Below are 25,148 nucleotides of genomic sequence, written 5' to 3' on the forward strand. Positions count from 1 at the left end.
TCTATGAAGACCTACAAGACCTTTTAGAACTAACACCCAAAAAAGATGTCCTTTTCATTATAGGGGACTGGAATGCAAAAGTAGGAGGTCAAGAAACACCTGGAGTAATAGGCAAATTTGGCCTTGGAGTACAGAATGAAGCAGGGCAAAGGCTAATAGAATTTGCCAAGAGAATGCACTGGTCATAGCAAACACCCTCTTCCAACAACACAAGAAATGACTCTACACATGGACAACACCAGATGGTCAACACCAAAATCAGATTGATTATATTCTTTGTAGCCAAAGATGGAGAAGCTGTATACAGTCAGCAAAAACAAGACTGGGAGGTGACTGTGGCTCAGATCATGAACTCCTTATTGCCAAATTCAGACTGAAATTGAAGAAAAGTGGGGAAAACCACTAGACCATTCAGGTATGACCTAAATCAAATCGCTTATGATTATACAGTGGAAGTGAGAAACAGATTTAAGGGACTAGATCTGATAGAGTGCCTGATGAACTATGGACGGAGGTTTATGACGTGGTACAGGAGACAGGAATCAAGACCATCCCCAAGAAAAAGAAATGAAAAAAGCAAAATGGCTGTCTGAGGAGGCCTTATAAATAAAAGAAGAGAAGTGAAAAGCAAAGGAGAAAATGAAAGATATACCCATTTGAAGCAGAGTTCCAAAGAACAGCAAGGAGAGATAAGAAAGCCTTCCTCAGTGGTCAGTGCAAAGAAATAGAGGAAAGCAATAGAATGGGAAAGACTAGAGATCTCTTGAAGAAAATTAGAGATACCAAGGGAACATTTCATCCAAAGATGGGCTCAATAAAGGACAGAAATGGTATGGACCTAACAGAAGCAGAAGATATTAAGAAGCAGTGGCAAGAATACACATAAGAACTGTACAAAAAAGATCTTCATGCCCCAGATAATCACGATGATGTGATCACTCACCTAGAGCCAGACATCCTGGAATGTGAAGTCAAGTGGGCCTTAGGAAGCATCACTACAAACAAAGCTAGTGGAGGTGATGGAATTCCAGTTGAGCTATTTCAAATCCTAAAAGACGATGCTGTGAAAGTGCTGCACTCAATATGCCAGAACAATTGGAAACCTCAGCAGTGGCCACAAGACTGGAAAGGTCAGTTTTCATTCCAATCCCAAAGAAAGGCAATGCCAAAGAATGCTCAAACTACCACACAATTGCACTCATCTCACACACTAGTAAAATAATGCTCAAAATTCTCCAAGCCAGGCTTCAGCAATATGTGAACTGTGAACTTCCAGATGTTCAAGCTGGATTTACAAAAGGCAGAGGAACCAGAGATGAAGTTGCCCACATCTGCTGGATCATCGAAAAAGCAAGAGAGTTCCAGAAAAACATCTATTTCTCTTTATTAACTATGCCAACGCCTTGGACTGTGTGGCTCACAATAAACTGTGGAAAATTCTGAAAGAGATGGGAATACCAGACCATCTGACCTGCCTCTTGAGAAACCTGTATGCAGATCAGGAAGCAAGTTAGAACTGGACATGGAACAACAGACTGGTTCCAAACAGGAAAAGGAGTACATCAAGGCTGTATATTGTCACCCTGATTATTTAACTTATACTCAGAGTACATCATGAGAAACGCTGGGCTGGATGAAGCACTAGCTGGAATCAAGATTTCTGGGAGAAATATCAATAACCTCAGTTATGCAGATGACACCACCCTCAGGACAGAAAGCAAAGAAGAACTAAAGAGCCTCTTGATGAAAGTGAAAGAGGAGAGTGAAAAAGTTGGCTTAAAGCTCAACATTTAGAAAACTAAGATCATGGCATCCATGACTCATTTGAAAAGACTGGGATGCTGGGAAAGATTGAGGGCAGGAAGAGAAGTGGTTGACAGAGGATGAGATGGTTGGGTGGCATCACTGAGTCAGTGGACATGAGTTTGGGTAAATTCTGGGAGTTGGTGATGGACGGGGAGGCCTGGTGTGCTATGGTTCATGGGGTCACAAAGAGTCGGACACGACTGAGTGACTGAACTGAACTGAACTATGGAGGATTTTTTTTCATCTCAGAGGCTAGAATATCCATAAATGCTCTATATATTGCCAGAAATGGCAATTTGTGATTTTTTTTGTTTGTTTGTTTAGTTTTAGCTGTGTGCTTCTCCCTCAAAGCTGTAACCTTCTGGGGGAGGGCACAAGATTGCAGAGTAGTATGATACTGAGCTTACTTCCCCCCATGAACATATGAAAAATACATCTACATGTGGAGCAAATTTCTTTGAAAACCAACTGGAGACTGGCAGGAAGACTCTTTGACAATCAAAGCTGTAAACAAAGATCCACATGGAGTTGTGTAGGAAGGGAGGAGAAGCAATCAGGTTGGGACATGTGCCCCTAGGAGGTGATACAGAGGTATCATAATTGTAATGGCAAAAACTTAAAGATAGAGAGAATTCTAAAAGCAACAAAAGACAGAGTCACATACAAGGGAACTCCCATAAGGGTATCAGGTGATTTTTCTGCTGCAATTTTGCAAGCCAGAAGGCAGTGAAATTACATATTTAAAGTCCTGAAAGGAAAAACCCTACAACCTAGGATATTCTACTAGCAATACTATCATTCATAATTGAAGGAGAGATAAAAACTTCTCAGACAAGCAAAACCTAAGATTTCATCAATTACTAGCCAAATCTAAAAGAAGTGTTAGAGTCTTTTCTAAGTGGAAAGAAAAGGCTATAACAAGAAGTAAGAATTTATAAGAAAGGGAAAATCCCACTAGTAAAGGCAGGAGGAGAAGGGAACGACAGAGGATGAGATGCCTGGATGGCATCACTGACTCGATGGGCATGAGTTTGAGTAAACTCCGGGTGTTGGTGATGGACAGGGAGGCCTGGTGTGCTGCGATTCATGGGGTCACAAAGAGTTGGACACGACTGAGTGACTGAACTGAACTGAAAGGCAAATATATAGTAAAGGCTGTAGATCAATCACTTAAATAAGCTAGTATAAGGATTAAAAGACAAAAATTGTTTAATTAACTATAACTACCATAAACAGTTAAGGGATAAATATGAAGATGTACAATATGACATCAAAAGTACAAAACATGGAGGAGGGGAGTGAAAATATAAATATTTTAGAATGTGTTTGAATTTACATGACTATCAGATTTAAACAAGTAGATACACTTTATAGGTCAACACATACTACCCCCATGGTAACCACAAATCAAAAATCTATGATAGATACAACAATAAATAGAAAGGAACAGGGTATAAGGATAAAGGAAAATGATCAAACCATAAGGGAAGAGGCTAAAAGAAGAAAATAATTGAGAAAAACTACAAGCACAACCAGAAAAGAAGTAACAAAATGTCAATAAGTTTATACTTATCAATAATCATTTTAAATGTCAGTGGACTAAATTCTCCAATAAAAAGACATAGAATGACTGATTGGATAAAAAAAAAAAAAGACCCCAAGACTGCTCCTAATAAGAGATTCTTCATAGAGCTAAAGACACACAGACTGAAAATGAGAGGATGGTAAAGGTATTTCACAAAATGAAAATGAAAAGAAAGTGGGGGTAGCAACACTCATATCAGATAAAATAGACTTTAAAACAAAGTCTATAGCAAAAGAAAAACAAGACCATTTTATAATGATAAAGGGATCCATACAAGAAGAAAATATAACATCTGTTAACATATATGCACCTAATATAGGAGCATACAAATATATAAAGCACATATTAACAGACATAGGGGAGAAATTGACATTAATACACTAATAGGAGGGGACTTTAGTAACACTTTACTTACATAATTAGATCATCCAGAGAGAAAATCAATAAAGAAACAGAGGTCTTAAATGACACATTAGACCAATTGGACTTAACAATATCTAGAAGAAATTCCAACCCAAACCAGAAGAATACACATTCCTTTCAAGTGCTCATGGAATGTTCTCCAGGATAGATCACATGCTAGGCAACAAAACAAGTCTTGACAAATTTAAGAAGCTAGAAATTATATCAAACTTTTTTTTTTTCCTGATCACAACAATATGAAACTAGAAAAATGATTACAGGAGAAAAATGGTAAAAGCACAAAAACATACTACTAAAAGTGGATCAGTGAAGAAATCAAAGAAGAAATCAGAAAATACTTTGAGACAAGTGAAAAGAAAAATACAACTTTCCAAAATCTATGGGACAAAACAAAAGCAGCTCCAAGAGGGAAGTTTATAGTGATATAGGCATACGTCAAGAAACAAGAAAAATCTCAGATAAACAACCTAACCTGCCAACTAAAGGAATCAGAAAAAGAACAAAGCCCAAAGTTAGCAGAGGGAAGGAAACAATGAAGATCAAAGAAAGAGAAATAAAATAAACATAAAAACAGAAAAGATCAATGAAACAAAGTCCTAGCCACAGCAATCAGGCAAGGAAAAGAAACAAAAGGCATCCAAATTAGCAGCGGAAAAGGACAATCTGTTACTATTTCCAGATGACACATATTATATATAGAAAACCCTAAAGTCTCCATGAAAAATAATTGGAACTGAAAAATAAATTCAGTAATGTTGCAGGATACGAGATTAATATACAGAAATCTGCTGTTTTTCTATACATTAATAGTGAAAGAGAAAGCACGAAATCAATCTCCTTAAAATCTTCAAAAAGAATAAAATACCTAGGAATAAACTTAACCGAGGAGGTGAAAGACCTATACCATGAAAACTATAAAACAGTGTGTACTCAGCTGTTAAAAAGAATTCATTTGAATCAGTTCTAATGAGATGGATGAAACTGGAGCCCATTATACAGAGTGAAGTAAGCCAGAAAGATAAAGACCAATACAGTATACTCACACATATATATGGAATTTAGAAAGATGGTAACAATAACCATATATGCAAAACAGAAAAAGAGACACAGATGTACAGAACAGACTTTTGGACTCTGTGGGAGAAGGAGAGGGTGGGATGTTTCTAGAAAACAGCATTGAAACATGTATATTATCTAGGGTGAAACAGATCATCAGCCCAGGTTGGATGCATGAGACAAGTGCTCAGGCCTGGTGCACTGGGAAGACCCAGAGGGATCAGGTGGAGAGGGAGGTGGGAGGGGGGATCGGGATGGGGAACACATGTAAACCCATGGCTAATTCATGTCAATGTATGACAAAACCCACTTCAATATTGTAAAGTAATTAGCCTCCAACTAATAAAAATAAATGGAAAAAAAAAAACCACTGTGGAAGGAAATTGAAGATGGTACACATAAATGGAAAGATATCCCATGCTCATGAATTGAAAGAATTAATACTAAAATGTCCACACACCCAAAGCAATCTAATGTAAAAACCTTTCAAAATATTAAAAACAGAACTAGAAAAAATAACCTTAAAATGTACATAGAACAACAAAAGACCCTGAGTAGCCAAAACAATATTGAGAAAAAAAGAACAAAGCTGAAGTTATCTCAGTCCCTGACTTCAGACAATATTACAAAGCTACAGTAATCAAAGCAGTATAAGACTGATACAGCAAAACAGATGCAAAGATCAATGGACCAAAATAGACAGCCCGGAAATAAACATACTCACTTATGGTCAATTAATCCATGATATAGGAGATAAAAAGGGCTTCCCTGGTGACTCAGATGGTAAAGAATCCACCTGCAATGTGGGAGACCTGGGCTGGGAAGATCCCCTGGAGGAGGACATGGCAACCCACTCCAGTCCTCTTGCCCGGAGAATCCCCATGGACAGAGAAGCCTGGTGGACTACAGTCCATGGGGTCACCGAGAGTCAGACATGACTGAGCAACTAAGCGCAGCACAGGAGATAAGAATAAACAACAGGGAAAAGATAGTCTCTTCAATAAATGGTGCTGGGAAAACTGGACAGCTACATGTAAAAGAATGAAATCAGAACACTTCCTAACACCATACACAAAGATAAACTCAAAATGGATTTAAAACTAAATATAAGACTAGAAACCATAAAACTCCTAGAAGAAAATATAGGCAGGACGCTCTTTGATATAGCAATATTTTTTGTATTATTCTCCCAAGGCAAAGGAAACAAAAGCAAAACAAAACTAAACAAATGGGATCTAATTAAATTTAAAAGCTTTTGCACAGAAAAGGAAATGATGAACAAAACAAAAAGACAACCTACTGAAATGGGAGAAATTATTTGCAAATTGTATGACCAGTAAGAGGCTAATACCCATCTATGAAGAGCTCATACAACTCCACATTTAAAATAACAATCCAATCAAAAAATGGGCAGAAGACTTGAATAGACATTTTTCCTGAGTAGACATACAGATAGCTAACACACACTGAAAAGATGCCTAACATCACTAATTATTAGAGAAATGCAAATTCAAACTACAATGAGGTATCATGTCACACCTGTCAGAATGGTTATCATCAAAAAGAACACAAATAACAAATGTTGGAGAGGATGTGGAAAAAAGGGAACTCTCAAATACTGTTAGTGGGAATGTAAATTGGTACAGGTACTGTGGAAAACAGTATGGAGGCTCCTCAGAAACCTAAAAATCAATCCAGCAATTCCACTCCTGGATACATATCTGGAAAAAAGCAAAAACAGTAATTCAAAAAGATATATGCACCCCAATGTTCATGGACCATTACTTACAATAGCCAAGATATGGGAACAACCCAAGTGCCCATCAAGAGGTAACGGGATTAAGAAGATATTGAATACAAAGGAATATTACTGAGCTATAAGAAAGAATGAAATACTGCCATGTAGCAACATGCATGGACTTGGAGGACATTGCTTAGTGAAATAAATCTAGAAGAGAAAGACAAGTACTATATGTTATCACTTATATGTGGAATCTAAAAAATAAAACAAATGAATGAATACAACAAAACAGAAACAGATTCACAGATATATAGAGAACAAAGTTAGTGGTTATCAGTGGGGAGATGGAAGGGAGAGTAGCAATATAAAGGCAGGGGATTATGCAGTACAAACTGCTATGATTAAAGTAAGTAAGCTAAAGAATATATTGTACAACATAGGGAATATAGTCAGTATTTTATAATAACTTTATATATAATCTATATAAATAGATTTTTTCTATAATCTAGATAACCTATAATAATCTATAACCTAATCTATAATAATTTTGAGCCACTAGTTATACATTTAAAACTAATATAGTAAATCAATTATATATTTAAAAAATTGTTTGCTCCTTCTGTGTTTATTACAATCTGGCACAGTGCGTGATTATCAGTTTTTAACATGAATTTAATGAATGTTGCCCTTTTCCCCAGTCATACATGAAGAGGGCAACCGGATCCATAAGCATGTATTAATACTCTGAATATTCTTTTCCAAATATGGGAGGAGGGTCTGATAGAGCATGTTTTGTCATCCCTGGGGTGAATCAGTCCTTCTAGTGAGTGAGTGAGTGACTGAGTGTCTCCAGAGAAAGAGTGAGGGTGGGGTAAGCAACTTGCAGACTTGCAACCAGACGGACGGCTGTCCTCAGCCTGCCCTGAAACGAAACAGAGCCTTTGTTCACCTTAGCACCCCTCATGATGACTAATAAATGAGTGAGCCCTGATCCCATCCCAGGAAGTGCTCCTTTTGTCAATATGTTAGAAAAAAGTCACTCTTTTTGATGATAAACCCTTGCCAACCTCCACTCATCAAAAAATATCTGCTCAATGTTATGTGGCAGTCTGGATGGGAGGGGAGCTTGGGGTACAAAGGATACCTGTATATGTATGGCTTAGTCACTTCACTGTTCACCTCAAACTATCACAATATTGATCAGCTAAACCCCACTACAAAATAAAAGTTAAAAAAAAAGAGTTGTACTTGAGATATTGTATTAGATACAACAGGTCAAATATATCCTATTTCTAAAGCAAGCTTAGACACCAAACAAATATTTCCAATCAAAGTTTTTGTTTCTATCCTAGGAAATGATCTGCTTTGTTTAAATTTAAGGTATCCAAAACTAATTTGGGCTTCCCTGGTGGTCCAGACAGTAAAGAATCTGCCTGCAATGCTGGAGACCTGGGTTGGGAAGATCCGCTGGAAGAGGATATGGCAACCCACTCCAGTATTCTTGTCTGGAAAATCCCCATGGACAAAGGAGCCTGGCAGGCTACAGTCAGGGGTCTCAAAGAGTCAGACACAACTGAGCGACTAAGTACAAAATTTATTTGTGCTTTTGCTCCATTCCAATATACTGGCTAAACTCTGTGAGTTATTTTGTGAATAATACACAAAATTCACTTCAATTTTAAAATAAGAAAAGTGGATGATGTGGCCAACATCAATGATGGAAGAAGAGAACTGGTTTTTGAGACCTGACCCTGCTTTGCATATTTCAGTAGTTCTCAATCTTGGTTGTACCTTAGAATCACCTGGGAGCTTTAAGAAAAATACTAATGCTCAGGCCACACCCTAGGCTAAAGGAATAAGAATCTCTAGGAGTGGGGGCAGGGGCTTTAGCACTCTTTAAGTTCCCAGGTATACCAGGGTACAGTCAGAGTGGAAAAGCACTGGCTAGCTCATCTTTACTCAGACTAACTTATTACACCTCAGGTGCTTCCCTAGAGGAGTCTCCCGTAGCATCCTCTCCCTATTTGTCCATTTCTGATCACCTCTGCATTTCTTCATGTGGTTTTTGTCCTGAAACCAGCCAAGGAAGAGGGAATGCTATTCACTGGGAAGCAGAAGCTTGAGTCTTCCAAAGGAGGGATCAGGCATTTCTAACATTTCAGAAGCAATGGGGGAATAGCGGGACTGTTTGAAGGATACAAGGATTCAAAAGGCAAGAAATATCACGGGAGATGACTTTTAAAGTCCTTGTTCAGTTTTAAGACACTGATTTTAGTGCAAGCTTCTATATCTAATTTAAATTTTAAGAATGAATTTTCACTTATTCATGCTTCTAGGCTCTATTATATAAACTTTCCTCTCTCTCTCCCCTATTCCTTTTCTCCCATCTTCTGAGTTTCTGTATCCTGGTCTTCCTCAGGCCTGTCAGTTTCACTCTCTGCCCTTTTATCCCTGTCTTTCTTCCTCTAATCCTTCACCAGCAGCTCATGCTCCACCTCACCTCCTACCACCATTCTCTGTGTGTGCCTTTGTTTCCCTGTCTCTATTTCTCTTCTTTCTGGTCTATTTTCTTCCCACTCACTCTCTATTTTTGTATGTCTCTGTATGTCTTGGTGGCGGGGGGAGGGGGGGGTCTCTATTGTTCACTTTCAGCTTTTCTGTGTCTTAGCTTATTTCTGCTTTTCTCTCTTGCCAATATCTTTCTCTGTGATTGGTATCTGACGCTGTAAGAGTCTCTCACTCCCCCACTCACCCCTCCCTGTGTTTGTCTTTCTTCCTCCAGATTTCTTCGCATCCCGAACTCTTTCTCTCTCTGTTTATGATCTGTTCATGCCCATGTGCGTACATCTAGGTGTCCAGGTCTCTCTATTTCTCTCTCAGTCTCACTATCCTTCTCTCCATTTCTCTGTCTGTGTCTCCTTTTTCCTCTGGCTATCTCTTTCAGTGTCTCTTTTTTCTCAGTTTCTCCTTTATCTTTCTCTCTCGCTCTGTTTGTTTCTCTCCCTCACCCACGTACTACTCTGCGTGTTTGCTCCCCATCAGTCCTCTTGTCTGCATGACCTTCATTTTTGTAACAATTTGTAGGCAGGGGCCTGGACTGAGTTTGGCTTCACCTTAAGATGCCTGTGTTTTCCTTACTGACTGAGAGGAGAGAGGATGGTGAAGAAACACAAGTGACCAGACAGAAGTCCTGGGGCCCATCTTATTTCCCCTAAGACACCACGGTACGGCCTGCAGGCCTGGGGCGGGATGAGTGGGGATGCTGGCACCCTTCCTGTTAGGAGAGAGCAGCCTCTGTACGCCTCTGGGTTGGGAAGGGTGCTGGAAGGGGTTACCGCTGCCACTGGGGTCCGGCTTCCTCTCTGGTCTCAGCCCTTTCATCACACAGATGCTCTCCATGACCAGCTTGACAGGACCAGGTGGGTTCTGCATCGACTTCACCAGTGAGATATCTGTTTGGTTCAGAGTGTCCAGCGCAGCGAGTGCAGCCTCCAGTGCCGGCATCGCCTCTGCCAGGTCCCCTTCACATTCGTTCTGCAGAAGCACGGGGACAGAAGGGTGAGGGCCTGGCGCCCGATATACTGAGGGTGAAGCAAGTTCTGCCCCCGGAAGAAGCAGCAGAAGTGGGAAGAGGTGCTTCCTGCCCCAGTGTCCTTCCAGGACAGTGTCTTCTCCTGGAGGTTTGCATGCAAGGATGGCTCTGAAAGGCCGCAGGGAAGCATGCATGCATTTGGGAGCTGTGGTTTGGATGCCTTGGACATTTGAGAATTTACCTGGCCTATAATCTTTTACAAAATCAAGCTTTTGGTTTTTAACTAATTCCCAAGGGGTATATGCCATGAGTGACTTCATATCAACTGATCAACGATGGGTTGAGAGATTAAGTAAAAAATGAAGCCTATTTGTGAGTGACAGATGGGAAGGGGGTTACGGCAAGCTTGGGGAGGAATAAGGCACGAGGGGTGGGAGAATGTCAGAGATAGCGTGAGAGTCTGGGATGCACTGTAGCTCAGAGATGGGATGGGGTGAACCTGGGGACAGGGTGATGTTTAAGGCCAGAGTTTAAGGATGAGGAATGGGGATAAAGACTAGAGCTGGGTAGTGAGTCCTGGGAAAAAGAGAACAGAATATGTTTTGTCCATTATTTCTTTGTTTAAAAACAAAACTAATACAATGGAATATTATTCAGCCATAAAAAGAAATGAAGTAATGATTCATGCAACAACATGGATAAACCTTGAGAACATTAAGCTAAGTGAAACCAGCCAGATAGACACAAAATGGCACCTGTTATATGATTCCATTTACATAAACTGTGCATAAAAGGAAAATCCATATAGGCGGAAAGTACGTTAGTGGTTGACAGGGGCTGGGTAGAAGAAACGGCTAGTGATTACTAATGGATATAAGTTTCTTTTTGGGTGATGAAGATGTTCTAAAATTACATAGTGATTATGACTGTATAACTTTGTGAATATACTAAAAAAAAAACCCTCTGAGTTGCATGATTTTAAAAGGTGACTATTAGTGGTATGTGAATTATATCTCAATTTTTTTTAAAAAAGGAAATCTCAACATTATAAAATTCTGTATAGATTACAGTTGTCCCTCTCTAACTGTGGATTCGGAACCACAGATCCAGAAGGCAGGAGGCTTCAGCATCTGAGCATTTTTGTATCTGTGGGGCCAGAGGTGGAGATGGGGTGGGGAAGGCTGGACCCAATCTCCTGTAAATGCAACTGTATTTAGCAGTCCAATCCTTTTCCTTCAACAAAACAACAACAAAAACAACAAAACAATGAGGTCTTGGGAGGAAAAATGAGTTAACCAAGGCCACAAAACTGGTTAGTCATTGAGCCAAGTTCCAACTTTGGGCCCCCGGCTCCGCACTCAGTGAATTTTCTGATAGTCTCCCAGCCCAGGGAGTGATAACACAGTCATGATTGAAGTGAAATTTCACGAGAATGTCAAAAGCAGCGTGTGTCGAAATCTATGTCCTGCAGGTTTATTTTGATAAGCAAACAAAATAAAAGAGGTTCTACCTTCTTACATGTATGTGTGTATTGGAGCTTCAGCTTCAGCATTAGTTCTTCCAGTGAAGATTCAGGGTTGATTTCCTTTAGGATTGATTGGTTTGCTCTTCTTGCTGTCCAAGGGACTTTTAGGAGTCTTCTACAGCACTACAATTTGAAGCATCAATTCTTTGGCACTCAGCCTTCTTTATGGCCCACTGTCACATTATGCCTCCCAATGTTGTGACGGCGCCACTTCTTTCCTAAGGGGTAAGGCCTGGGTTCCAGCAAGGTTGTTCATCAAATGACTCAAAGGCCTCTTTTGTTGTTCAATCACTAAGTTGTGTTCAACTCTTTGCAACCGCGTGAACTGCAGCATGCGAGGTTCCCCTGTCCTTCACTATGTTCTGGAGTTTGATCAACTTCATGCCCATTGAGTCGAGGATGCTACCTAACGGTATCATCCTCTGCTGTCCCCTTGTCCTTTGGCATTCAATCTTTCCCAGCATGAGGATCTTTTCCAATGAGTCAGCTCTTCACATCAGGTGGTCAAAGTATTGGAGCTTCAGCTTCAGCATCAGTCCTTCCAATGAATATTCAGGGTTGATTTCCTTTAGGATTGACTGGTTTGATCTCCCTGCAGTCCAAGGGGATCTCAAGAGTCTTCTCCAGCACCTCAGTTCAAAAGCATCAGTTCTTCGGTACTCAGCCTTCTTTATGGTCCAACTCTCACATCCATACATGACTACTGGAAAAGTCATAGCTTTGACTACATGGACCTTTGTTGGAAAAGTGATATCTCTGCTTTATAATATGCTATCTAGGTTTGCCATAGCTTTCCTTATAAGGAGCAAGCATCTTTTAATTTCATGGCTGCAGTCATTGTCTGCAGTGATTTTAAGACCCCAAAATAAAATCTGTCACTGCTTCCCGTTCTCCCCCTTCTATTTGCCATGAAGTGACTGGACCAGATGCCATGATCTTAGTTTTTTGTTTTAATGTTGAGTTTAAAGCCAGCATTTTTTTTAACTTTAAACGTTTTATTTTGTATTGATGTATAGCCATTAGGCTTCCCTGGTGGCTCAGACAGGAAAGAATCTGCTTGCAATGTGGGAGACCCAGGTTTGATCCTTGGGTCGGGAAGGTCCCATGGAGAAGGGAATGGCAACCCACTCCAGTATCAAACCAGTTAATCCTAAAGGAAATCAACCCTCAATATGGTCGGAAGGACTGATGCTGAAGCTGAAGCGCCAATACTTTGGCCACGTTATGCGAAGAGCCAACTCACTGGAAAAGATCCTGATGCTGGGAAAGATTGAGGGCAGGAGGAGAAGTGGGTGACAGAGGATGAGATGGTTGGATGGCATCATTGACTCAATGGACATGAGTTTGAGCAAACTCCAGAAGATAGTGAAGAACAGTGAAGCCTGGCGTGCTGTAGTCCATGGGGTTGGAAAGAGTTGGACACAACTTAGTGACTGAACAACAACAACTCTGCATTAAAGTTAAATAAGCAAGGTGACAATATATAGTCTTGACATACTCCTTTCCCAGTTTTGAACCAGTCTGTTGTTCCATGTAAAGTTCTAACTGTTGGTTCTTGACCTGCATACAGGTTTCTCAGGAGACAGATAAGGTGGCCTGGTATTCCCATCTCTTTAAGAATTTTCCACAGTTTGTTGTGATCCACACAAAGGCTTTAGTATAGTCAATGAAGCAGAAGCAGATGTTTTTCTGGAATTCCCTTGCTTTCTTTGTGATCCAATGGATGTTGGCAATTTGATCTTTGGTTCCTCTGCCTTTTCTAAACCCAGCTTGTACCTCTGGAAGTTCTCAGTTCACATACTGCTGAAACATAGCTTGAAGGATTTTGAGTATAAGCTTACTAGTATGTGAAATGAGCACAATTGTATGGTAGTTGGAACATTTTTTGGCATTCCCCTTCTTTGGGATTGGAATGTAAACTGACCTTTTTCTGTTCTGTGGCCACTGTTGAACTTTCCAAATTTGCTGACATATTGATGGCCGCATTTTAACAGCATCATCTTTTAAGAATTGAAATAGCTCAGCTGGAATCCCATCACCTCCATTAGCTTTGCTTGTAGTAATGCTTCCTAAGGCCCACTTGACTTCACACTCCAGGATGTCCAGCTCTCAGTGAGTTTGCACACTATCATGGTTTTCCAGGTCACTAAGACTTTTTAAAAATAGTTCTTCTGTGTATTCTTTTCACTTCTCCTTAATCTCTTTTCTTTCTGTTAACTCCTTACTGTTTCTGTCCTTTATCATGCCCATCTTTGCATGAAATATTCCCCTGTTATCTCCAATTTTCTTGGAGATCTCTAGTTTTTTCCATTCAATTCTTTTCCTCTATATCTTTGCATTGTTCATTTCAGAAGGTCTTCTTATCTCTCCTTGCTATTCTCTGGAACTCTGCATTCCGTTGTATATATCTTTCCCCTTCTCCCTTGCCTTTCACTTCTCTTCTTTCCTCAGCTATTTTTACAGCATCTCAGACAACCACTTTGCTTCCTAGCATTTCTTTTTCTTTGGGATGGTTTTTGTCACTGCCTTCAGTACAATGTTATGAACTTCTGTCCATAGTTCTTCAGGCACTCTGTCTACCAGATCTAATTCCTTGAATCTATTTGTCACCTTCACTGTATAATCATAAGGGATTTGATTTAAGTCATACCTGAATGCCCTAATAGTTTTCCCTACTTTCCTTAATTTAAGGCTGAATTTGCAATAAGGAGCTTGTGATCTAAGCCAAAGTCAGCTCCAGGTCTTTTTTTTTTGCTGACTGTATAGAGCTTTCCCATCTTCAGCTGCAAAAAATATAATCAAGCTGATTTCGGTATTGACCATCAAGTGATGTCCATGTATAGAGTTGTCTCCTGTGTTGTTGGAAGAAGATGTTTGCTATGACCAGTGTGTTCTCTTGGCAAAACTGTTAGCATTTGCCCTGCTTCATTTTGTACTCCAAAGCCAAAGTTGTCTGTTACTCCAGTATCTCTTGACTTACTACTTTTGCATTTCAATCCTCTGTGATGAAAAGGACATGCTTTTGGTGTTATAGAAGGTCTTGTAGACTGTGTGGATCATAATAAACTGTGGAAAATTCTGAAAGAGAAGGGAATAGAAGACTACCTGACCTGCCTCTTGAGAAACCTGTATGTAGGTCAGGAAGCAACAGTTAGAACTGGACATGGAACAACAGATTGGTTCCAAATAAGAAAAGGAGTACATCAAGGCTGTATATTGTCACCCTGCTTATTTAACTTATATGTAGTATACATCATGAGAAATGCTGGGCTGGAAGAAGCACAAGCTGGAATCAAAACCGCTGGGAGAAATATCAATAACCTCAGATATGCAGACAACATCACCCTTATGGCAGAAAGTGAAGAAGAACTAAAGAGCCTCATGATGAAAGTGAAAGAGGAGAGTGAAAAAGTTGGCTTAAAGCTCAACATTCAGAAAACTAAGATCATGGCATCTGGTCCCATCAATTCATGGCAAATAGACAGGGAAACAGTGGAAACAGTGTCAGACTTTATTTTGGGGGGCTCCAAAATCACTGCAGATGATGATTGCAGCCATGAAATTAAAAGACGCTTACCCCTTGGAAGGAAAGTTATGACCAACCTAGACAGCATATTAAAAAGCAGAGACATTACTTTGCCAACAAATGTCCATCTAGTCAAGGCTATGGTTTTTCCAGTAGTCATGTATGGATGTGAGAGTTGGATAAAGAAAGCTGAGCACTGAAGAATTGATGCTTTTGAACTGTGGTATAAGAGAAGACTCTTGAGAGTCCCTTGAACTGCAAGGAGATCCAACCAGTCCATCCTAAAGGAGATCAGTCCTGGGTGTTCATTGGAAGGGCTGATGTTGAAGCTGAAACTCTAATACTTTGGCCACCTGATCCGAAGAGCTGACTCACTGGAAAAGACCCTGATGCTGGGAAAAATTGAGGGCGGGAGGGGAAGGGGACGACAGAGGATGAGATGGTTGGATGGCATCACCGACTCAATGGACATGAGTTTGGATAAACTTGGGGAGTTGGTGATGGACAGGGAGGCCTGGAGTGCTGCGGTTCATGGAGTCGCAAACAGTCAGACAGGCTGAGTGACTGAACTGAACTAGAAGGTCATGTAGGTCTTCATAGAACCATTTGACTTCAGTTTCTTTAGCATTAATGATTGGGGCATAGACTTGGATTATTGTGATGCTGAATGGTTTGCCTTGGAAATAAACCGAGATCATTTTGTCTTTTTTGAGATCACACTTAAGTACTGCATTTTGGACTCTTGTTGACTGTGAGGGTTACTTCATTTCTTCTAAGGGATTCTTGCCCACAGTAGTTGATATAATGGTTACCTGAATTAAATTCACCCACTCCTGTCCATTTTAGTTGACTGATTCCTAAAATGTCGATGTTCACTTTTGCCATCTCCTGCTTGACCGTGTCCAATTTACCTTGATTCTTGGATCTCACATTTCAGGTTTCTATGCAATACTGTTCTTTACAGCATTGGACTTAACTTTCACCACCAGACACATCCACAACTGAGTGTCATTTCAGCTTTGGCCCAGCATCTTCTTTCCTCTTGAAGCTATTTCCCTGCTCTTTCCCAGTAGCATATTGGACACCTTCTGGCCTGGGGGGCTCATTTGGTGTCATATCTTATTGCCTTTTCATATGTTCATGGGGTTTTCTTGGCAGGAATACTGGAGTGATTTGCCATTTCATCCCCCAGTGGACTATGTTTTGTCAGAACTCTTCACTATGGATGACCTGTCTGTCTTGCATAGCATGGTTCATAGCTTCACGGCTTTACACAGCAAGCTCCTTTGCCACGATAAGGGCTGTGATCCATGAAGGGGCAAAAGGCCTCTAGTTGTAACATATCTCTAACAGTGATTCTCAACATTGACGGTGCATCAGAGTCACTGAGGGGCATTTAGAGCATCCACATCATCAAGTTCCACACCCAGAGGTTCTGATTCATTCAGTCTGGTGTGGGGTAAGGGGGTCTGGGCATCTGTATTTTTAAAACTCCAGAGGTGATTCTGGCACACAGCTCTGTTGAGACTCAAGCTGATACTCTGGAAACACTGAAAATAAGGCAGGAAATAATAGACTTCAATGCCCAATAGGGGAATGGCTACTTGATGAGTGAAGCACCTACTTAAAATGGTCATTAAAATGATTATATAACATTTTGGAAAAACATTTGTGATAAGCTGTTAAGGAAACAAAACCATAAAACAAGTCACAATTATGCTATGGTTGCAATAATAAACCTATCCACGTGTATAGACAGGAACTAGAGGAAAGCCTGGAAAAGTGGAAAAGTGTTAAAGCTGAGCTCTTAAAAGTCATTTTGTATGTGTTATTACTGTTACATCATTTGCTTCCATGATAAGAAATTATAATTAAAAATGACCCCTGTAGCTTAGCAGTGCATGGAGCAGCAGGGCTGTTCGAGGCTTGTGAATCACAGTGCTTACTGACAAAATGTAATCAACTCTGCAGTACTTCTGGCATTATTTATTATTCTCATTATGGGGGAAAGAAATGACACATTAGCTTAAAAAGAATCGATGAATTTAAGCAAGCCATTTTTCTTGGGAGCAAAGTGTTTGAGCACTGACTCTTTTCTTGCAAATTTCCTGATCCTCCTAGTATGAATCTCATTCCATTGCAGGACCTCTGAACTTCATTAAGTACCACACTGGGTGCTCTCCCATGTTCTCTTATTTCTAGGGGTGTGAAGAGTTTAAAGAAAATCAGCCATCCTTGTGTGGAAAAGGACTGTAACCATGAGAGGTTCAGGAGGGGTTTCTGGTCCTTACAAAAAAAGCCTTAGAGTAAGCACAGGTTTTCTTCTCCTCCTTGGATAGTTTCTTCCACTTCCTGACTCACCTCCAGGATGTCGCTCCCAGTACTTGGGGATGGGATGGCAGAGCATTAGACCTTACCCTTCACACCAAAACCATAGGTGGCAGTTTATTGCCCAGGAATGGGTGTGGTGGGCCATCTCCTTATAAACCTGACGTCACCTCTCGCCTCCCTCCTGTTCCAGCAAGTCACTGTTTTCCCCTGACATTGTACAACAGAACCCTATATGTGAGAATACTTGCATATGGTGACAGACTGGTCCTCATAAAACAGGCAAGTCCACTTGGTACAGGGTCAAGAATGACAATTTTGGAGGACAGTTAACATGGGCTGTTAAGCTCTGATTGTACGCTGGACACATGCCATAAGCTTCACATGTTTTCCTCTCAGTATCTCCATTTCATAGGTTAGGGAACTGGTTAGAAATGGACAGAGCAAAGTTGAGCCCTGACATGCCTGATTCTAGTACAGAACCACGGAAGGGTTGCAAATTCACATGCTCTAGGGGCCAGCCACCGGGCTTCCCTGGTGGCTTGACAGTAAAGAATCCATCTGCAATGCAAGAAACCTGGGTTTGATCCCTGGGTTGGGAAGATCCCCTGGAGGAGGACATGGCAACCCACTCCAGTATTCTTGCCTGGAGAGTCCCATGGACAGAGGAGCCTGGTGGGCTTGAAAAGAGCTGGACATGACTGAGCGACTAAGCACTCAGCACAGGGGCCAGGCTAGGGATATGAGTGTGGCAGGTAAGCTGACTGGGACTTTGATGAGCTGGAACACACAAAGGACAGCATCTATTTAATGCTCCCAACAGATGCAACCCAGGAATGCAGGTCTAGTGTTACCCAAGAGCCCGATTTTTTTCTAAGGAAAGCTGAAATTTTAGAATTTTTAGTTGAAATCTTTCAACTATTTCAAATTAAAAGAAATACTGTATGTGTCATAGCTTATTATATTGCCCAGCTGCTAATTTTTGTAACTCCTGGAATAATGGTCATATGCAAGGGCTTTGGAATCAGAGAGATGTGGATTTTAATCCCGATTCAATCACATTGTCACTGTGTGATCTTAGGCAAATCATTTTAGTTCTTGTACCCTGATTCTCTCATTTGTAAACTAGGAATGATACCATTTGCCTTGCAGGGCTGTTAGGGTGATGAAAGTTAATGTAAATCAAGTCGAGGAGAAAAGAGAGAAGAAACTCTCTTATTCACTCCCATTTCCCCACTGCCTAGAAAAGTGCCAGCAAAAAGTAAGTGTTCAATAAATATTTGTTAAAAAAAGGAATACCAAATACACCATGGGCTTCCCTGGTAGCTTGGTTGGTAAAAAAAATCCACTTGCAATGCAGGAGACCCCAGTTCGTTTCCTGGGTCGGGAAGATCTGCTGGAGAAGAGATGGGCTACCCACTCCATTATTCTTGGGCTTCCCTTGTGGCTCAGCTGGTAAAGAATCTGCCTGTAATGGCGAAGATCTGGGTTCGATCCCTGAGTTGGGAAGATTCCCTGGAGAAGGGAAAGGCTACCCACTCCAGTATTTTGGCCTGGAGAATTCCATGGACTGTACAGTCCATGGGGTCACAAAGAGTCAGACATGACTGAATGACTTTCACTTCACTTTCAAATACACCACAATGGTGCTGGTAAGTAGTAGCTCTTATTATCGTCTTGTTATAGAATGGTAAATTACCTGCTACATTATGTGGCCAGTGGTCAATGTCTTTTATGGTTTTTCATGGTTCCACTCGCATAGTCCTACCAGTAGGACTATGAGTGAGCATGCCTCTCTTATCCAGGGCATGTATTGTGGAACTCTGAGACCAGGGACTGGACCCAAGTGAATCTCAGGACTCACTGGAGAAAAGGTCTATTCTTTTGAAAAAAGTGCCCCATCCCCATGATCTAGAAGTGAGACACAAACTAATTCTTGTTCAAGCTCTTGTTTGAAGAATGGTCAAAAGATTTTTTCTAATTGCTCTGTGGGGCACAAGGACCAGTATCTTCAGCTAAGTGCCATGAGTCTTGGAGTTGGATTCTACCAACAGGTCGTACAAAGTCAGTTTACCACTGAACTCCAGTGTTGTTGGCTTCTAGACCTTGATGGCTGTCATTACTATAAGTCCAAAGTCATTGTGATACTCAAATGGAATTGTATACTTGAAAGTGCTTGGAGAAATATATAACATGAGCGTTAATCAGATTTTCTTCTAATATCTGGATACAGGTGAACCCCTTCCCAGGACTTTTCTTCTTTGGTACAAAAATTATCTTCAAATGGGGTCCTCTAGATTCAACATTCTGTCATTTGACAAATATTTACTCCACACCTTACACTAGCCACATTTGAGCAAAAACATGATTGAGGTGAAGGAGATAGTCAGAGGAAACAGCCAGTGCAAGGGCCCTGAGGTGGGACATGCCTTGTGTTTGTTTAGTGAATAGCTAGGAGGCCATTGTGGCCAGAAAAGAGTCAATGAGAAGAAAGAAATATGAGATAGGGTTAGATCCTGCTGGAGCTTATACGACTTTGAGTGAGATGGAGAGCATTTGTAAAACAATAATTCTTCCTGGAGAGAACCAGGTCCTTTACTAGCTATGTGATGCTGGGAAACTAATCATTCGAGTCTCATTTTCTCCCTCTGCAAGATAGGCATGACCACGTATATTCTGTGAGACTCTATTAGGCTCTAGTGAGATAACAGATGAACGCTGAAAATGCTGGCTCCCTTTCTTTACTCTCAGCAAGTTATACCTTGATTCCTTGAGCAATGGCAGCAGCAGCATTGGCTTCCTTTTCATCTGCTTGCACTAGAAGTTTCTTGGCATCAGCTTCTCGAGTCTCTGCTTCGATTTTCACCATCATCTTAGCAGTCTCCTCAGAGGTCTGAATGAGTTGGGGTTGGAGGGCCGTCAGTTCTACTTGCATGACGGCCACCTAGCAAGGAGAGCAGATGGGTGGGGTGCCAGGTCAGCTATATAAATGCCCAAAATGGAACAGTTGGCAAAAGTTGAAATAATTCTCTAACTGATAATACATGCAGAAAATATAAATGATATTAACGGTACTGGGTACATATTTGTTGGCTGGAGTTTCTCTCTTTGATCTTGTAATATTTTATTATTTAGTTCATGCTATGTGTTGTAAATTATCAAGCTCCATGATAGGCACTAGACATACAATAGTAATCTTAAATATTTTAAAAAAGATACAACATTTTAAAAAGGTATTCTTGTATTGAGCCTACACTACACTTTAGTATTGGGGGCAGGGAAAGACAGAAGTAAGTTAGGGGAAAAACCCCTACATTTTTTTAAGGAATATACATGGCTGAGATAGCTGGGAAGGACAGAACTTTAAAGGTCATATTTTTTCCCCAACAGTCTGATGCCCTCTACAACATTCCTGTCTAGTAGTTTTCTGGCCACTGTTTGAACACTTCTACTGATAGGGAGGTCACCACCTCTCAGGGGAGTTGACCATTTCTCAGACAACTTAACACATTAGATTTTCAATGTTTATTTGAAGAAAGTCTCATAACCTTGAACCAACTGCCCACAGAAAGCCCATGTGAGAAAGGAAGCATAGCAAGCTGGTTGATTAGGAACACAAACTGTGGAGTCACTCAGACTTAAGTTTCAGTTTTTACCTCATCACTTGCACCAGCTACTCATGAGCCTGTGTGATCATGGGCAAGTTGCCTGTCCTCTCTGGGACCTTGATCTCTTTGTGTGTGATGTGATGATAACTGTACTTTCCTCATATAGAGCACCAGACACGTGGGAGGGCTCAAGGACAGTTAACTGGCACCATCATTCCCTTTACTGGTCTAGACTGTCTCAGGTCATTTTGCTGCTCTTCAAATAACACAGTTTGCTCACCTTTATGTGGATAGACTCCAATTTTCAACATCTCTCTAAAAGCTTAAGGACCTTGAGTTGGACCCAGAAACTAAAGGAAGAGAGCAACAGAGGCCACTTCTGATGTTCTTCCCCACCCCGCGTGCTGCGTGTTGGTGGATCTGCTGTGTATTCAGTGCCAGGCCAACCCACTGAAAACCATTCGGTTGCCCTAGTTCTTTATTGGTGCTGAAAATTCATGTCTTAATATGGTTTTGTCAAGTGGCTCAAGCACAAATGAATTACTAAATCATATGTCAGGCATTTTGCTAAGGGTTACACTTGGGTTAGATCACTTAATCTTCATAATAGTCCTATGAAGTGAAGACTTATTATCATTTTTTTATAGAAGAGAATCTTCAAGGTTCTATACTTGATAAGCTATAAAGCTGGAATTTGAGCCAAGGCCTTGTTCTTAACCACTGCCTTATTCTGCCCAGTTCTCCACTGAGAATGTCCAGGGCTGGGGCAAAGGTGAGGTAAGTGAGGCACTTACATTGGGCACAAAATTTAAGAGGGATCCAAAAAACTCAGTCTATTTATATATACTATTGTATTTTTATATACTATTAATATTGTACTTTATATATGTGTATATATATATATTCATAAATGGTGGTGGTGGTGGTTTAGTCAGTAGTTGTGTCCAACTCTTGCCACCCCATGACTCCTCTGTACGTGGGATTTCCCAGGCAAGAATACTGGAGTGGGTTGCCATTTCCTTCTCCAGGTCATCTTCCAGACTAAGGGATGGAACCTGTGTCTCTTTCATCTCCTGCCTTGCAGGTGGATTTTTTACTGACTGAGCCACCATAGAAGAGAAGCAAAAGGCAAAGGAGAAAAGGAAAGATATACCCATTTGAATGCAGGGTTCCAAGAATAACAAGGAGAGATAAGAAAGCCTTCCTCAAGGATCAACGCAAAGAAACAGAGGAAAACAATAGAATGGGAAAGTCTAGAGATCTCTTCAAGAAAATTTGATATACCAAGGGAACAGTTCATGCAAAGATAGGCACAAGAAACAACAGAAATAGTATGGACCTATCAGAAACAGAAGATATTAAGAAGAGATGGCAAGAATACACAGAAGAACTATACAAAAAAGATCTTCACAACCCAGATGAACACAATGGTGTGATCACTCACCTGGAGCAAGACATCCTGGAATGTGAAGTCAAGTGGGCTTTAAGAAGCATTACTATGAATAAAGCTAGTGGAAGTGATGGAATTCCAGTTGAGCTATTTCAAATCCTAAAAGATGATGCTGTCAAAGTGCTGCACTCAACATGCCAGAAAAACTGGAAACCTCAGCAGTGGCCACAAGACTGGAAAAGGTCAGTTTTCATTCCAATCCCAAAGAAAAGCAATGCCAAAGAATGCTCAAATGACTGCACAATTGCACACATTTCACACGCTAGTAAAGTAATGCTCAAAATTCTCCCAGCAAGGCTTCAGCAATACGTGAACTGTGAACTTCCAGATGTTCAGCTGGATTTAGAAAAGGCAGAGGAACCAGAGATCAAATTGCCAACATCTGTTGGATCATCAAAAAAGCAAGAGTTTCAGAAAACATCTACTTCTGCTTTATTGACTATGCCAAAGCCTTTTACTGTGTGGACCACGACAAACTCTGGAAAATTCTTAAAGAGATGGGAATACCAGACCACCTGACCTGCCGCTTGAGAAATCTGTACTCAGGTCAGGAAGCAACAGTTAGGAAGGTAAGGAAGCAACAGTTAGAACTGGACATGGAACAACAGACTGGTTCCAAATTAGGAAATGAGTACGTCAAGGCTGTACATTGTCACCCTGCTTATTTAACTTAAAAGCAGAGTACATCATGAGAAACGCTGGGCTGGATGAAGCACAAGCTGGAATCAAGAATGACAGGAGAAATATCAATAACCTCAGATATGCAGATGACACCACCCTTAGGGCAGAAAGCGAAGAACTAAAGAGCCTCTTGATGAAAGTGAAAGAGGAGAGTGAACAAATTGACTTAAAACTCAACATTCAGAAAACTAAGGTCATGGCATCTGTTCCCATCACTTCATGGCAAATAGATGGGGAAACAATGGAAACAGTGAGAGACTATTTTTTGGGGCTCCAAAATCACCACAGATGGTGATTGTAGCCTTGAAATTAAAAGATGCTTGGTCCTTGGAAGAAAAGTTATGACCAACCTACACAGCATATTAAAAAGTGGAGACATTACTTTGCCAACAAAGGTCCATATAGTCAAATCTATGGTTTTTCCAGTAGTCATGTATGGATGTGAGACTTGGACCATAAAGAAAGCTGACTGCTGAAAAATTTATACTTTTGAACTGTGGTTGTTGAAGAAGATTCTTGAGAGTCCCTTGGACTTCGAGGAGATCCAACCAGTCCATCCTAGAAGAAATCAGTCCTGAATATTCATTGGAAGGACTGATGCTGAAGCTGAAACTCCAATAATTTGGTTACCTGCTGTGAAGAACTGACTCATTAGAAAAGACCCTGATGCTGGGAAAGATTGAAGGCAGGAGGAGAAGGGGATGGCAGAGGATGAGATGGTTATATGGCATCACCGACTCAATAGACATGAGTTTGAGCAAACTCTGGGAGTTGGTGATGGACAGGGAGGCCTGGTGTGCTGCAGTCCATGGGGTCGCAAAGAGTTGGACATGACTGAGTGACTGAACTGAACTGAAGTGAGTCACCATATACCCTCTGAGCCACCAGGGAAGCCTCATATTTTACATATATTATTGTATTTTTTGTATATACTATTGTATTTTATTGTAATGGAGTAGGTCAAGCAAGTGAGGTGAGCGAAAGGTCAGATGCTGTCTTTATTTTTTTGCACTCTCTTGACTTCTGCAACTGAACAAGTGCTTCACTGCATCCAATTAGTTCTGGACCTCTTTGTCCCAATACTATTTTGTCTGTGCTTACCTGTGAAGCTGCAAATTCAAGTTTCTGCAGGCCTGTCAGATATCGGTTCCTCATCATATCAACCTCTTGCCTCTTCTTATTCAGGAGTGTCTTGAATGTTAGGATCAGTTCAAGGTAGGAGGTGGGGGTAACATAGTTGTGTCTGCGAAGGATGTTGTAATAATCAAGTGACAGCTTTTTCACACTCTCCTGGAAATATTTGCACATGAAGATGACCCTGTAGAGGACACAAAGGTGGTCAGACAGGCCCAACTTGCTCCAGAGAGATCTAGCACAGCTTTGGTTCACAGAAGTAAGGATATGAGAAAGCCACTCACAGTGGCCAGCTAGAACCCCCAATTCTTTGAAGCACGTCAACAGAGCCTCAAGAAGGATTGGGGAGGTATGTATGCTTACTAGAATGAACTTTGATCAGGCAATTTCTAGCTTTAATCACTTTTGTGAATCATCAGGTTTTAAGCAGGAGGTTTTTATTTTTTCCATGAATTATGCTTATTTATTTATTTTTCATTTACTTTTATTAGTTGGAGGCTAATTACTTTACAATATTGAAGTGGGTTTTGTCATACATTGACATGAATCAGCCATGGAGTTACATGTATTCCCCATCCCGATCCCCCCTTCCACCTCCCTCTCCACCCGATTCCTCTGGGTCTTCCCAGTGCACCAGGCCCGAGCACTTGTCTCATGCATCCAACCTGGGCTGGTGATCTGTTTCACTATAGATAATATATATGTTTCATTGCTGTTCTCTCGAAACATCCCACCCTCGCCTTCTCCCACAGA

General features: G+C 40.8%; 1 protein-coding gene across 1 annotated transcript in view; it reads right to left on the reverse strand.

Annotated features, from left to right (window-relative positions):
- Positions 1–25,148, reverse strand: part of DNAH3 (dynein axonemal heavy chain 3) — a 240,635-nt gene that overhangs the window by 34,179 nt on the left and 181,308 nt on the right. The window contains exons 50-52 of the mRNA XM_061152967.1: positions 24,363–24,579; positions 20,284–20,466; positions 9,947–10,145 (exon numbers count right to left, since the gene is read on the reverse strand). Coding sequence (XP_061008950.1) covers positions 9,947–10,145; positions 20,284–20,466; positions 24,363–24,579 — 599 coding nt within the window. The remainder of the gene's footprint in view (positions 1–9,946; positions 10,146–20,283; positions 20,467–24,362; positions 24,580–25,148) is intronic.

Source organism: Dama dama, chromosome 10 (assembly GCF_033118175.1).
Source record: "Dama dama isolate Ldn47 chromosome 10, ASM3311817v1, whole genome shotgun sequence".
NCBI classification, from domain to species: Eukaryota; Metazoa; Chordata; class Mammalia; order Artiodactyla; family Cervidae; genus Dama; species Dama dama.